At 37.7% G+C, this 15,097-nt stretch overlaps 1 protein-coding gene across 2 annotated transcripts in view; it reads left to right on the top strand.

The window, feature by feature from the left end:
* The window catches only part of PRKG1 (protein kinase cGMP-dependent 1), a 1,342,028-nt gene that overhangs the window by 842,553 nt on the left and 484,378 nt on the right, over positions 1-15,097 (top strand). For both annotated transcript variants that reach the window (XM_001099261.5, XM_001099460.5), the window contains exon 4: positions 8,663-8,768. In XM_001099261.5, coding sequence (XP_001099261.1) covers positions 8,663-8,768 — 106 coding nt within the window. The remainder of the gene's footprint in view (positions 1-8,662; positions 8,769-15,097) is intronic.

Here is a 15,097-nt window from a genome sequence, read left to right as displayed (position 1 = left end):
TGATGCACATATATATAGGATAGTTAGCTCTTCTTGTTGAATTGATCCCTTTACCATTATGTAATGGCCTTCTTTGTGTCTTTTGATCTTTGTTGGTTTAAAGTCTGTTTAATCAGAGGCTAGGATTGCAACTCCTGCCTTTTTTTGTTTTCCATTTGTTTGGTAGATCTTCCTCCATCCCTTTATTTTGAGCCTATGTGTGTCTCTGCATGTGAGATGGGTCTCCTGAATACAGCACACTGATGGGGCTTGACTCTTTATCCAATTTGCCAGTCTGTGTCTTTTAATTGGAGCATTTACCCTATTTACATTTAAGGTTAATATTGTTATGTGTGAATTTGATCCTGTCATTATGATGTTAGGTGGTTATTTTGCTTGTTAGTTGATTCAGTTTCATCCTTGCATCGATGGTCTTTACAATTTGGCATGCTTTTTGCAGTGGCTGGTACCAGTTGTTCCTTACCATGTTTAGTGCTTCCTTCAGGAGCTCTTGTAGGGCAGGCCCGGTGGTGACAAAATCTCTCAGCATTTGCTTGTCTGCAAATGATTTTATTTCTCCTTCACTTATGAAGCTTAGTTCGGCCGGATATTATATTCTGGGTTGAAAATTCTCTTCTTTAAGAATGTTGAATATTGGCCCCCACTCTTTTCTGACTTGTAGGGTTTCTGCTGAAAGATCCACTGTTAGTGATGGGCTTCCCTTGTGGGTAACCCAACCTTCCTCTCTAGCTGCCGTTCGCATTTTTTCCTTCATTTCAACCTTGGTGAACCTGACAATTACGTGTCTTGTAGTTGCTCTTCTCGAGGAGTATCTTTGTGGCATTCTCTGTATCTCCTGAATTTGAATGTTGGCCTGACTTGCTAGGTTGAGGAAGTTCTCCTGGATAATATCCTGCAGAGTGTTTTCCAACTTGATTCCATTCTCCCTGTCTCTTTCAAGTACACCAATCAGACATAGATTTGGTCTTTTCACATAGTACCATATTTCTTGGAGGCTTTGTTCATTTCCTTGTACTCTTTTTTCTCTAAACTTCTCTTCTCTCTTTATTTCATTCATTTGATCTTCAATCACTGATACCTTTTCTTCCAGTTGATCGAATCAGCTACTGAAGCTTGTGCATTCATCATGTAGTTCTCGTGCCATGGTTTTCAGCTCCATCAGGTCATTTAAGGATTTCCCTACACTGGTTATTCTAGTTAGCCATTCATCTAATCTTTTTTCAAGGTTTTTAGCTTCTTTTCGATGGGTTTGAACTTCCTTCTTCCTAGGAGAAGTTTGATCATCTGAAGCCTTCTTCTCTCAACTTGTCAAAGTCATTCTCCTTCCAGCTTTGTTTTATTGCTGGCGAGGAGCTGCATTCCTTTGAACGAGGAGAGGCACTCTGATTTTTAGAATTTTCAGCTTTGCTGCTCTGTTTTTTTCCCCCTCTTTGTGGTTTTATCTAACTTTGGTCTTTGATGATGGTGACATAAAGATGGGGTTTTGGTGTGGATGTCCTTTCTGTTAGTTAGTTTTAGTTAGTTTTCCTTCTAACAGTCAGGACCCTCAGCTGCAGGTTTGTTGGAGTTTGCTGGAGGTCCACTCCAGACCCTGTTTGCCTGGGTATCAGCAGCAGAGGCTGCAGAACAGCGAATATTGCTCAACAGCAAATGTTGCTGCCTGATCATTCCTCCAGAAGCTTCATCTCAGAGGGGTACCCGGCCATGTGAGATGTCAATCTGCCCCTAATAGGGGGTGCCTCCCAGTTAGGCTTCTCAGGGGTCAGGGATCCACTTGAGGAGGCATTCTGTCCATTCTCAGATCTCAATCTCTGTGCTGGGAGAACCACTACTCTCTTCAAAGCTGTAAGACAGGGACATTTCAGTCTGCAGAGGTTTCTGCTGCCTTTTGTTTGGCTATGCCCTGCCCCCAGAGGTGGAGTCTACAGAGGCAGGCAGGCCTCCTTGAGCTGCACTGGGCTCCACCCAGTTTGAGCTTCCCAGACACTTTGCTTACCTACTCAAGTCTCAGCAATGGCGGGTGTCCCACCCCCAGCCTTGCTGCTGCCTTGCCGTTTGATCTCAGACTGCTGTGCTAGCAATGAGTTTGGTTCCATGGGCGTGGAACACTCCGAGCCAGGTGTGGGATATAATCTCCTGGTATGCCGTTTTCTAAGACCGTTGGAAAAGCACAGTATTAGGGTGGGAGTGACCCGATTTTCCAGGTACCGTCTGTCACAGCTTCCCTTAGCTAAGAAAGGGAATTCTGTGACCCCTTGTGCTTCCCAGGTGAGGCGATGCCTCACCGTGCTTTGGCTCATGTTCAGTTGACTCCACCTACTCTCCTGTACCCACTGTCCGACAAGCCCCAGTGAAATGAACCCAGTACCTCAGTTGGAAACGCAGAAATCACCCGTCTTCTGCATCGCTCATGCTGGGAGCTGTAGACTGGAGCTGTTCCTATTTGGCCATCTTGTGAACATCATTTTTATATCCTTATTGGCCATATGCATTTGTCTTCTTGGCCAACTTTGATAAAAGGAAAAAATTTTCCCAAAACATAAAATTTACTTGGCTGACACTTCATAATATTTGTGACGTTTCATCTTGGCCTCCTAAGATTCCCAAAGCTATCTGAGTGTTAAGATGTTTGTCCTGGACTCACAGCCTGGTACATTTATTTCTAGACTATAGGTATCTGTAGGACCATGTGATTTCAGAATATTTTTAAGATAATTATGCTTTTTTATTACAGCAATGACAATTTTGAAAATATTAGAAAATACTTTGATGATAATAGTTTTATATTTATAACATAAAAAGTAAAAGAGAATTACAAGCTAATTTTGCTCATTAGAAGTCACTTAGGTTAGTTTATAATGTGCATGGTTCTCACCCCTTAAAATGAGGTAATTTTGCTAATACAATGCTGTCTGCACTTTTGAATAATATGAATGCAGCATTCATTATTCCACTATTTTATTTTCACTTATATGTCTAAGCTAGAAAGTTGAATGATAGAGTCAAATTCCCTCTACCTGACTTTTCCTATCTGTTTGAGATCCTTAACGTCTTTCAAATTCATCTATCTCTCTAGTTTCGTTGCCATTACCAGTGTCCACCCACCTGAATAATTCCAAGAGTTGCTAACTAATCTCTGTCTCTGTCTTGGTCTCTATCTCTATCTCTATTTCTGACTCTGTCTCTATTCCTTCATCTTTCTTCCCTGAGTCCTGTCCTCCTCCAGTGCACCATTAGGTACTGCTAGCATAATCTTTCTGAAGTGAATCATTTGCTTTAAAGCCTTCTATGCCCCCCTCCTCACTGGCCTCACGATCAAGTCATAACTCTGCATCAAGGCACACAAGAACCTTTGCCATCTAACAATTGTTGCTTTCCTTATCACTTCTGACTCACCTCTCTACCTCCTAGCATCTAATCATCCCTGGACCACTTGGAGTTTTCTCCAAGGGACACCTTTTCTTCTTTATGTATGTAATGAGTCTCCTCATTTTGGAAAACACTTGTGGTGGTAGTTGTGGTGGTGGTAGGATAACCTCAAAAATATCTAGCAATCCCTGTGGCATACTTGATTCTGGAGCAAGGTCTGTGAGGACACTGTTGAACTCAGTGCTGACACTTCAGTTACTGAACTGTGGGGATCCTAGGAGATATTAGGGGAAAGGCTGGGAAGGGCTGTCAGGGAACTCAAGGAAATGGCTGTTTACTAAATAGTATAAAAGTATTTGGATGTTTTAGCAACTGGCATGCCCCTAGGGACACAGATCAGCTAAGTACTAGCCCTGCCCTTGTCACTCCCACTACCTCTTTCTCTGACCTAATTTTTCCTCCAGGACTTGCTTAGAGCAGGGGCTCTTAATCTTGTGTGTGGGTGTCATGGACCTATTTGTCAGTTTGGTGAGGCATATGGACTCCTCTAAGAGTAATCTTTTTTAAAGACATGAAATAAAATACATAGAATAAGAAAGAAAATCATTTATATTGAAATACAGTAATGACATTTAATGGTGAATTATGATATAATAACTTATTAAAACTAAGATCTAGAGTCAGATCTGGTAAATGCCATAATTTTGAAGTAGTGGTGAATGTAAATTACATTAAGATATCTGCAGCAAATACAGGAGGATATAAAATAGCCACTGTTTCTATTGGTAACAAATCATACTGTGGTTTGTTGCTCAGATTTCTATAATCATAGGAAGAAATGCTAAATATCAGTTATAGGATAATAAAAATAAAGATGCTCTTTTTTCTCTCTCATGTTCAAGAATCTCTTGAGTTTCATTGACAGATGTTTTGGAGCTCCATGGATGCCAGATTTCTTAGTCAGTTTGGACTATTGTAACAAATACAGATGCTCCTGGACTTGCAATGGGGTTATATCCTAATAATCCCAGTGTGAGCTGAAAATATTGTAACTTGAAAATGCATTTAAACACTCAACCTGCCAAACATCATAGCTTTGGCTAGCCTACCTTAAACATGCACAGAACATTTACATCAGCCTTTTGGGAAAAATCATGTAGCACAAAGCCTATTTTATAATAAAGTGTTGAATATCTCATGTAATATATTGAATACTTTACCGCAGTACAGTTTCTACTGAATGCATATCACTTTTACACCATTGCAAAGTTGAAAGTTTTTAAGTGGGACCACCGTAAACCAAGAATCATCTGTACCATAGACTGAATGGCTTAAAAGACAAACATTTATTTCTCACAGTTCTGGAGGCTAGAAGCCCAAAATCAGGGTACCAGAGAGGCTGGCTTCTTGCTGATGCCCCTATTCCTGGTTAGGTCCTCACATGGCCTTTTCTTGGTGCTTGCATGCAGAGAGGGAAATCCTCTTTTTCTAAGGGCACTAATCCCATCATGTGGGCTTTACCCTCATGACGTTATTTAAATCTGGTCTCATCCCAAGGCAACCACCTTCTGATAGCATCATATTGAGGATAGGGCTTCAACATCTGAATTTTGGGAGGACACAAACATTCAGTCCTTAACCCTGGGTGTAGCACCCTAGCTTAAATGATTCTTTTCTGCAAAGCCTTCTTTAATCATCTCTTCTCAGCTCCTCCCCACAGAAAGTATGCGTTGCCTTTTTTGTGTATTCACAGCCCCAGAAACTTACCCCATGGTAGCATTTATCTCTTCATTTGTTTTTCTCTTGTACTAGACCAGGAATCAGCAAGTATTTTCTGTAAAGGACTGGATAGGAAATATTTTAGGCTTTGCAGTACATATGGTCTCTGCTGCAATTACTCAGTTCAGCCAGAGACAATATGTAAATGAATGGGCATGGCCGTGTTCCAGTAAGACTTTCATGGACACAAATTTATTTATGGACACTGAAAATCATTTCATACAATTCTCATGTGTCACGAAATATGCTTCTTTTAAAATTTTTCAACGATTTAAAAATACAAAACCCATTCTTAGCCAGTAGACTGTACAAAAACACCATGGGCCAGATTTGGCATGGATAATAGTTTGTCTACCTCTGTACTAGATCACAAGTTTCTTGAGGGCAGGGACTGTGAGTTTGTTTTCTATCCCTTAGATCTAGTACCAGTGTTTGCCATATTGGTATAAAGTAAATATGAGCGGAATAAATATTTGAATCTCTAAGTGCATTATACTTACATTTGCTTTCCCAATATTCTTCCAGAATTTGAGTTGAACAGCAGATGAATTCCTCAGTAGAAGAACTTAAGCCAAATCCAGATTTGTGGTCTCTTAGTCTAGCACAATTTTATGGCTCCTTCCTCTGTAATCTTGGTGTCCCCCAAGTGAAGGCCAACTGTTCCCTGCATTGAAGTTGTTCTCAGTGTACTTGTGCACTTTGAGGTCTCAGAGTAATGGGAGTTTATTTTCCACTGAGTGGGATGCGGGTGACCTTAACCTGAAAAAATGATATACGTTTCAGCAAAGAATTTTAGATACATACTTGAACAAAAAGGAAAATCACTTCCCAGCACTGTCTCTGCTTTATACCCTTTAGACTTAAATGTTCAACAGTAATCATCATGAAAATCACAGGAATTTTATTTGTGAAATGCTTATTCCCTATAGAGATTAACACATCACTTAAGATCAAAGGTGAATGAAGAGATATGTTTTTGAACGGTCTCTGTAAGTTATAGAAGCAATAGATTTACATTCCAGCAGGCTACTTAAAAAAATGTTCATCACAACTCTAATATAACCATGTTTTTGATAAGTCAAGGTGATTATTAGTCATGCTTGTCCATCTGTAAAAAGCTGACTTGACTAATACGTATGTTGGCCAAAGTTAAATTAAAAAAGGTTTTGGTATCATGCCCAAGGTCATTGACAAATTTGCAATCTCATCAAGCCATGTTTATTATCATGCAAAATATTGAACTACAGTTTTACCTAGAGACATTTTAATAGCCCATGTAAACAGGAACCAAAAAGTAAAATGAAATTATTGAATTCTGTCAGTTTATTTTTTAAAGTCATTTTTCAACACATAGATAATGAAACCTGATACATTCAGTTTAGATATTTTGATGTAGCATCAGATGCTACCTAGGCTTAAATTATTTTGTGGGTTTTTTGCAGGTGAACTTCGTGTACATAAAGTTCGTTAACACATTTGCCTAATGCCTACCAAATGAAATGCTGATTTCTAGTAGGGGAGCAGAGATTGTAAGAGATGAGATAGGGACTTTTCTCTGAAGGAATATACAAATTTATATAAGGAAACATGATACAGACCTAGGAGAGAAATAACATTAATAACACATGCTAAGCACCAGGGAGAGAAACATAGAAAAAAGCAGCAATTCATAGGCAGGGAGGCACAAGGGTCAATATTTGGGCTTGAGGTGTGAACTCAGATTTAAAATGCTGAAGATAGCTTGGTCACAGTACATATGTGTGTATGTGCATGCACTACCCCCAAACCATGCAGCAACACTGCAGAAATCTCAACCATTTCAGTCTCTTTTCCTGGTAGACTCCTGAGCTCATTTCCAGCTGTGCTCTTGTTTATGTGCTTTCCCCACCTAGTTACCCTTTGCCTACCTCTTTTGTAGCTCAACTCCTACCACTTTTTAAGGTCCCACTTGCTGTTCCAACTCTTAGGAATGCTCTCCTGATTTTCCAAGTTCTTTGTGGCTGTATCATCTGGTCTTACTGTTTGTCTCAAGTAAAAGGGTATTGTGGAAAAGAGTCTGGAGGTAGCAGATATATTAGAATCTGACTGAAGGATACCTTCACAACCTTTGTTTTTGATGAAGTGTCATTTGTAAAAAACATTTAGAATGGAGCCATGCACACATAAGTTCCGGCTGCTTTGTTCTATTTCTACTTAAGTGAGCATGTTTTGTTTTTTCTTTAATATAGAAAGAGAGAAGTCATATTCCAGTTTTGCAGCTTAAGTTTTGCAAGAAAAAAATAGGTACAATTCAAAGATAGGGTTTACTCTGGAGTACAATATTCTTCTTATCTTCCTTCTTCCCTGTTCCTTTGTGTGTAACTTCTAGCTCCTCCCCATAAGGCACACACGTGTCCTAATTCCTTTGATAACTTTTTTCTCCTCCTCCACTCCCAAATCATGATCCATCACATTCACTGGGCTTAGTCTTGAGAAATGTGAAGCAGAGACAGTGGCACTCTTCTGTCTTTCTATATTTGGCTCAATTAACTATATCCTGGCCCTATTCAAAGGTCTTCCTCAGACTATATACCCCATGGCTATGATATATGAATTTTTTTTTAGTTCATTTGCTAACTTAAAATATTTTATGTCATGAAAATTTGAAAACATATATAAAAGTAAAGAGAATAATAAATCTCTCATATGCCATCACACCAATATGATAACCAAGATTTTTAATGTGCTCATCTTTTAAAACATAAATTTATCATGATACATTGTTGTGTTACACACTATAACATCTGTCCTTTTCTTAAACTTCTCTTAGTCATATGCTTAATAGATCAAATGGTGAAGCTGTGGGATATTCAGCTTCAACATCTAACTATGCATTGTCAAAGATAGTGGTGCATAAGAGAATAAATTAAAATTCAACAAACATGTCTACTAAAACTACCACATGGCAACTTTGGGCACAGATTTCAATTTGTAAAATGAGCTTTGTGTGGAAATCATTGTGTAACTATTATTTCTATTACATAAATTCTCCCCTAAGCCTGAAAATTGAAATTTTACTTCTACTTTTTGTAATTAAAATATTGTCATATGAGTCATTAACACCGTGCTGGGTAATTACCAGGGTCTATTATTACTTGTGAACCTCTTTTTTCTTCATGCTATTTTCTTCATATATAGCCTTGAATTACAAAATACTTTCTGTGTGTGCTTAGACATTGTCAACCCCCAAGGACATTGAGCAAGGGCAACAGGAATCTTCCTAGTAGACAATAATGCTAATATGGAAAATTATGAACTATATTTTGCCTGTAAACATATTTATGAACTATATTTTGCCTGTAAACACTTTTTAAATGAAATAGGATAGCATTGTGATATTAGCTTTAAATGTTTGTAAAAAGTCAATCATTTTCATGCTTCTCATGAATAGCTCATCTTCTTTGCAGGATGTTGTACACAACTGAAATTCTCTAATTAATTTTTCCCTGTTTGTTTTCCTTTTATTTTTCTCCAGCTCTTGTAAATGTAAAACTCTGGGCCATTGATCGACAATGTTTTCAAACAATAATGATGAGGACAGGACTCATCAAGCATACCGAGTATATGGAATTTTTAAAAAGGTAGGATGCTTTCTTTTCTCTTGTGAGAGTGTTTACTTTCCTTTTAGCCCTATTATCTGAAATGCAGCACCCTGAAGACTTTTTGCCTTTCTCTCAGTCATAATAGTCTACAAATCTGTAGAGATGTAAGACTCTGAACAAGCTTCTTTATATTCCTGGTGCCAGTTTCCATGACGTATGGTTAAGTCAGAAATTCAGAATTTCATGACATGTATTAAGCCATTCTCTCATAGAAGTGAGCAACTCGGAGAAACCAATAAAAATGTGCTTGAACAAAAAAGGATATTGAATACATCTCCAACTATTTATTGGTTAATATATTTATGACACCTCTTCTAAACAGACTCACACTATAAGACTGAGTCATCTCTTGTGTGTGTTTCCATATGAAAGGTCAGATGACTAAGATGAAAAAGTTCCAAGAAATAGCTTATTATCCTTTAATCCTGAGCTTAATTTCCCAAATAAAATTCATTTTATGCTACAGTTCTGAAATATCAAAAGCTTTTCTTCCCTTTATATTATATATTATCATAATAACTCAATATAGGGTGGAAATTGGCATAAAAACCAGCTTTTTATTTCTTAGGAATACATTGATATTCACTGGAATGAATTTCTTTGTCTCTAAGTTTATTTTATTTTAAAGAAAATATATTATCTTATGATTGAAAAGAATATTGACAATTCTCATGACTTTTTAGAAAGCACTTATTTTTTAAATTACTTTTCTTTTGAAAACAGAGCCATTATTAAATAGTAATATACAAGTTATATGAGCATATAATGAGTGTACTGCTAATTAAGATTTCATTTTTGATAGGTAGAATATTTAATTTTTTTGTTTTGCTTTTTATTTTTGATGACTAAACTGTTAAAATGAAGCTAAAAAGTCAATTTCACATTTTGCTTTAGTGATACACCTTATTAGGTATCTACTGAATTTTCTTAAGATGCAATTTTTAATATTCCATACTTGAATATTTCTTGTGGTTAATTTATTTTCTTACTGCTTCATCTTTTATACATTTTTATTTCTACATAAGACCTTTTGTATTCATGTGAAAGGGATAATACAATTCTAATTTGATATCAAGTAATAATATTTTGAAAAATTACTGTCAGCAGGGTGTTGATTTTTTTTCTCAATGCGATTGGATGAAACATTTAGAAGAGGTAGAAATGTAAATTCCTATTTGAAATTTAATATCATTTTCAAGGAAATTAAATTATTCAGGTGCCTTCTATATTGGGTGAGAGATATATATATGTATGTGTTGATATATATGTGTCTATACGTATGTTGTGTGTATGTGTGTGTATGATGAAAGATAGAGACAGAGAGAATGAATATTCATTTTAAGCCTTAACTTAAAGTTCAAGGGTTATTGATTTCTCCTGGTGCAGCTCTGATAAAGATCACAACTGATAATCAATGAAATGCTTACCTATAGAATATAGTCCATTATTCATCTCACATACCTAAACTTTGGACACTTACAATGTTGATTTTAGTTTCCATAAATTTGTTCTTCCAAGAAAATGGACTGAGTGCCAATGCTATCTCAAATGACTCTAACAAGAACTCTTTCTAGTGGCACTATTTCAGGAGATGGAGATGTCTCACTCTGTGTGCATGCGTGTGTGTATATGTGTGTGTATTCAAATTCAAATCTTAAACAATAAAATTAGCTCTCCAAAGTAAGTGAACATTTTTTGATGGTCAGAATAGAGCTGGCAGACTTTAACTGGCTGAATAAAAAAAGAGGTGGTTGCTGACTTGGATGTCACTTTCCATCTGGCTACTCAATAAAACATAAAGTTCACATTGTTTGTGAATGTAGGACTGGGCTGGGAGTCCAGAGAGGTGACAGGATGACCATCATTGACTGAGGCCAGCTTTAGTCTTCCTAAATTACAACTGTGACCAACTGGTTCTCTCTCTATAAGTTTTTCAATGGCTCATAGTTCCTGTTGCATTATTTACAGCCTCATTAGTTGGACATTCAAGGCCCTCCTGTAGCCAAAACCAGTGAGGTTTTTTAGCCTGGATTCTTCTCACTTCCTGCAAACCGAACAATTCCATGTACCCATCCCTTCCCCCTGTGCTTTTTCACAGCACACTCCCTCTCTGCCTGCCCATCTCCTCCATCACTGTCAATGGTCAAATCCTTTTCTGCTTTTTGGATCCAACTAAAAGCTGCCTTTCCATATATACTTACCTCATTACACTGAGAAGTCACCTTTTCCCTCCTCTGGAGCTTCATCTCTGCCATATGTTTTATTGTCTGCTTTGTTTCATTATAACTTGACTACTAAGCTTATTTCCACTTCTAGACTATAAGCTTTTTAAAACTAGGGTTATTTCTTAAATATCTTTCTATTTTTCTTTGACACAAAACTTAGCGCTTTACAGATAGGCACTGTATAGAACAGTGAGTACAGAGCCAGTATATAATTTTCAGGACTCACTGAAGAATAAAAATGCAGAACATCTTTCAAAAATTGATAAAAAATTAAAGACCTTGACAGCACAGCATTAAATCAAGTGTAAGAACCTTGTAAGTGCAGGCCCTGTGCTTTTGTACAAGTCACACATTCATGAAGCCATGTAGGGGTGGAAAGGGTACCATCCCTTTCCTCTCCATCGTAAGGGTTTTGGCTGGCACACCTATATAAAAAGATAGGTTAACAAGAGAAAAGCATTGCAGATTTATCTAATTAAAGATTAAGATGACACAGGAGCCTTCTGAATGAAGTCCTAATGATACAGGGGAAAACTGCATTTTTATGCTTAGGTTTAATGAAGAATGGGCAGTCATAGAATTGTGCTTGAACAAAAGGAGTGTGCTCTACTGATAGTGGCCTGAGTGAGGAAAACCAGCAAGGCTTGTCTGGTCATTCTTCTTGGCCTCTCTGTTGTAGCATTTCTTCCTTCCAGGTATGAGGTAGGACTCCTTTGGAATGAGAATCTTAATTTCTGTATGACTGCTGTCAAACAGAAAAGCAGGGGAAGGTTAGAATACTATTGTTAGACTTTATGGATGGCTTTCAGGAAAAAAAGGAGTCTGTCTCTATGACCTGCTTCGGGGAAGAGGAATTCTAGTTTCTATGGCTTGCCTCAGGGGAGAATCAGAAGCCAGAGATAGGAGGCAGGAGAAGGTCAGAGAGAAAGGACTTCTGAGGCCTTTCCTTCAGGGTGTCTTTTTCTGAGCTCCAAAAGCTAGAAGAGTGAATAATATTAGTTCCTTCTTCACATCCCCAGGTTAGCTATACTTGGTACCATTTATTTTTCAAGGCTATTAAGAGATGGCATAATAGCCCCAATGATAGATACTATCAAAAACTCAGAAGACCAAAATAAACTGTTTTACTGTAACTTTGGAATTACTTTTATCTCCCTGTTTGTTGTTGGTTTTTTAAAAATTGCTTATCTTTCTTTTACATCATATAAAACTTTATTTTTTTTTTAATAGTCAAGCCAATCCACTTTTTTCTTTATGACTTAGGCTGAGTATAGTGGCTCATGCCTGTAATTCCAGCACTTTGAGAGGCTGAAGTAGGCAGATTGTTTGAGCTCAGGAGTTTGAAACCAGCTTGGTCAACGTGGTGCAACCCTGTGTCTGCAAGAAAATAGAAAAATAGAAAAATTACCAGGTGGGGTGGCATGTGCCTATAGTCCCAGCTACTCAGGAGGCTGAGGTGGGAGGATCACTTGGGCCTGGTAGGTTGAGGCTGCAGTAAGCAGAAATCTCGCCACTGCACTCCAGTCTAGGCAACAGAGAGAGACCCTGTCTCAAAAAACAAAAGCAAAAACATCACTGCATATATAGGAAGGCTTACCTAACATTATAAAAACATTGACTTTAAGGGCTTTAAAGCAGTCTGTGAAGAAGGGGATGTTTTTCTCTATGTGTTTGCTAAATAAAACCTGCATCTAAATTTTTCTACTATAGATATCGTATACTTTATATTTTGTGAACAAGTTAAAGGTGTAAAGCAATGGTGATGCTATAAAAAAATGAAAACTCTAGCAAAGGATCATGCAAATTCTCAGAGTTCTTTTCGGTAGGGGTCTCTGTTGTAAATCCCAGTGCCTTCCCAACTGAGGAATTTCAGGAGCTGCCACAGGCTAAAAGATGAGTGGCTCTCTATCATTTCTTATCTTGTGGTGCCACTGTTTCTCCTGATTTTTCTGAATAAACACCTAAGTTTGGAGGAGGAGAAAATGGGACACACCAGGCATATAAATGCACTGCTAATAGGCAAGAGTTTTTCTTTATTGTCAAAGTTGGGTTTTATTTTTATTCCATTGTAGTTACCCATTTTGTAACTCCCAGTCATGTGGTTTGGCCCCCTCTTTGCTATTAGATGCCACATCAAACTGTGATTCTGGCTCTTTAATCCTATTTAGTCATTTCTCTTTTGTGCCTGTATTTCAGATTCCCTGATGTAAACACAGATGTTTCTATCCAGATCATAGAAAAAAAAAAACACACACACACACAAAAACAAGGTATTCAAAGGGCAATGCTACTAAGCATGGCATAATTGCTGTAGGTCAAACCATAATTTTGCCAGTTGCCAGCATTTTCTGTCATCTTTGGCTACTAAAAAGTACTGTTGTTTTTAAGACAGATTCTGAAAAATGAGCCAAATAACTGCCAGAGTTAATTTGTGCTGCTTTTCTCTGAGCATATTCTCTGTTACTGCTGTTAGCACTGGTATTTATGCCCAGAGGAGCATTAGTATGTAGCTGTGTGACCATTGAGGTTTACTTATATAAACTAGGTTTTCTTTTGTCCCCAAAATATGAAGCTGATGAGGACAATGATAATGATGGGCCCTGATTTATATTACTTGCTTCACTGACAAATCAGAGAGACGACAGGGGCTTTTTGGAATTGAAGCTACACACTAGATCCTGTTTACCCTCAGAAAATATTTTCTTTATCCACTTGGTAAGACAGATGTGCTCATGTCATCCCTCTTGCATTAAACCTTTCCGTATTTCCCATCACTCGTAGGAGAAAGCCTACCTAGTTCTTACCATTGTTTTCCAAGCCTACCTGCCCTGACACTACTCCAGACTCATCTCACTCTACATCTTCTCCTTTTTTATTCTCTCATCCTCCCTTGTCCAAGTCAGATAGTACTCTTTCATCTCCTTAAATGCTCCATGGCCCCTCTTAATAAATAGGATTATCTCAAGAGACTCCCCTCCCTTTGAATGGGTGCATTTCCAGAGCGATCTAAGATGTGATGACACATCAAATATGCCTGCCATAGTGAAAAATAGAATCTGATACCTCTTAAAACTCTTATAAATGTCTGATTTCCCTTCCCTTCCTTGAGTTGAATGGGGGCAACAATAATATTCACCACTGAGCTTTACATTATATTTTCAATACAAATAATTGTAAAGTTCACAGACTCTGAAGATTTTTGGTGATAATTTGGTTCCCACCTGACTTTCCACCTGTTAAAGAACTTGAAGGTGTTGTTCAATTTTAAAAGTACTCATCGTATGGTTTGGCCCCTTTAAACCAGAAGGGTAAATCTTTGCCAGGAAGCCCTCGTTACTGGGAGGTGATTTGTAACCAAAGTCCACAACCGATGGCCCTCTATGGGGGCTTGGTAGCATCTATATACAAAGGATCAAGATGATGCGTGGGCCCTTGGCAAGTCATAGAGCTGCTTTGACGATCTCTCCTTATTCCATAATTTCCTTTCTAAAAATCCTGCTAGATTTTAGTGCTGTGTAAAGCTTCCTTATTCTTTATCTCCATTACTGGGGAGTGAGCCCCAAGTCCACTTGTGCTTTTCCCTTATTCTCTAAAACAAAAATGCTTGTGTATATATCAAACATGTTGTTAAATGAATATGCTACCTATTTATATATACGTATTCTGAAAGTAAGTGATTTCCCCTTTAAAAAGTATGACTTTGTTATTGTAACTTTATACTTTCATTTGATATCAGAATGGCCTTGACTATGAAGATAATTTCATGTTGAGATCACCCCTTGACTTCTGCCTATGGGCCATACTTCAACCAAACTTTTCTGAAACTTCTGTTTAATTGCTTTACATTTTTCTCATTTTATGGTTTCTGCCTCACCTGCCACTGGACGGGATCTACATGATAATGCATCATCACCTCTGTGGTCTGATGAATCAACAAGGATTAAATGATTTTGGATTTAGAAAAATCTAAGATGTGATGTCATTTAATTTCTCTGCATATTTTATAGCTGAAGCAACTGAGTCTCGAAGAGGCCAAAATAAGCTCATACCCAGTAAAAAACAGAGCTTAGACTAAAACTCGGG

The sequence above is a fragment of the Macaca mulatta genome, chromosome 9 (assembly GCF_049350105.2).
Source record: "Macaca mulatta isolate MMU2019108-1 chromosome 9, T2T-MMU8v2.0, whole genome shotgun sequence".
Taxonomy (NCBI): Eukaryota; Metazoa; Chordata; class Mammalia; order Primates; family Cercopithecidae; genus Macaca; species Macaca mulatta.
The sequence above is the reverse complement of the archived record's forward strand: the minus strand, read 5'-3'. Positions and strand labels throughout refer to the sequence as shown.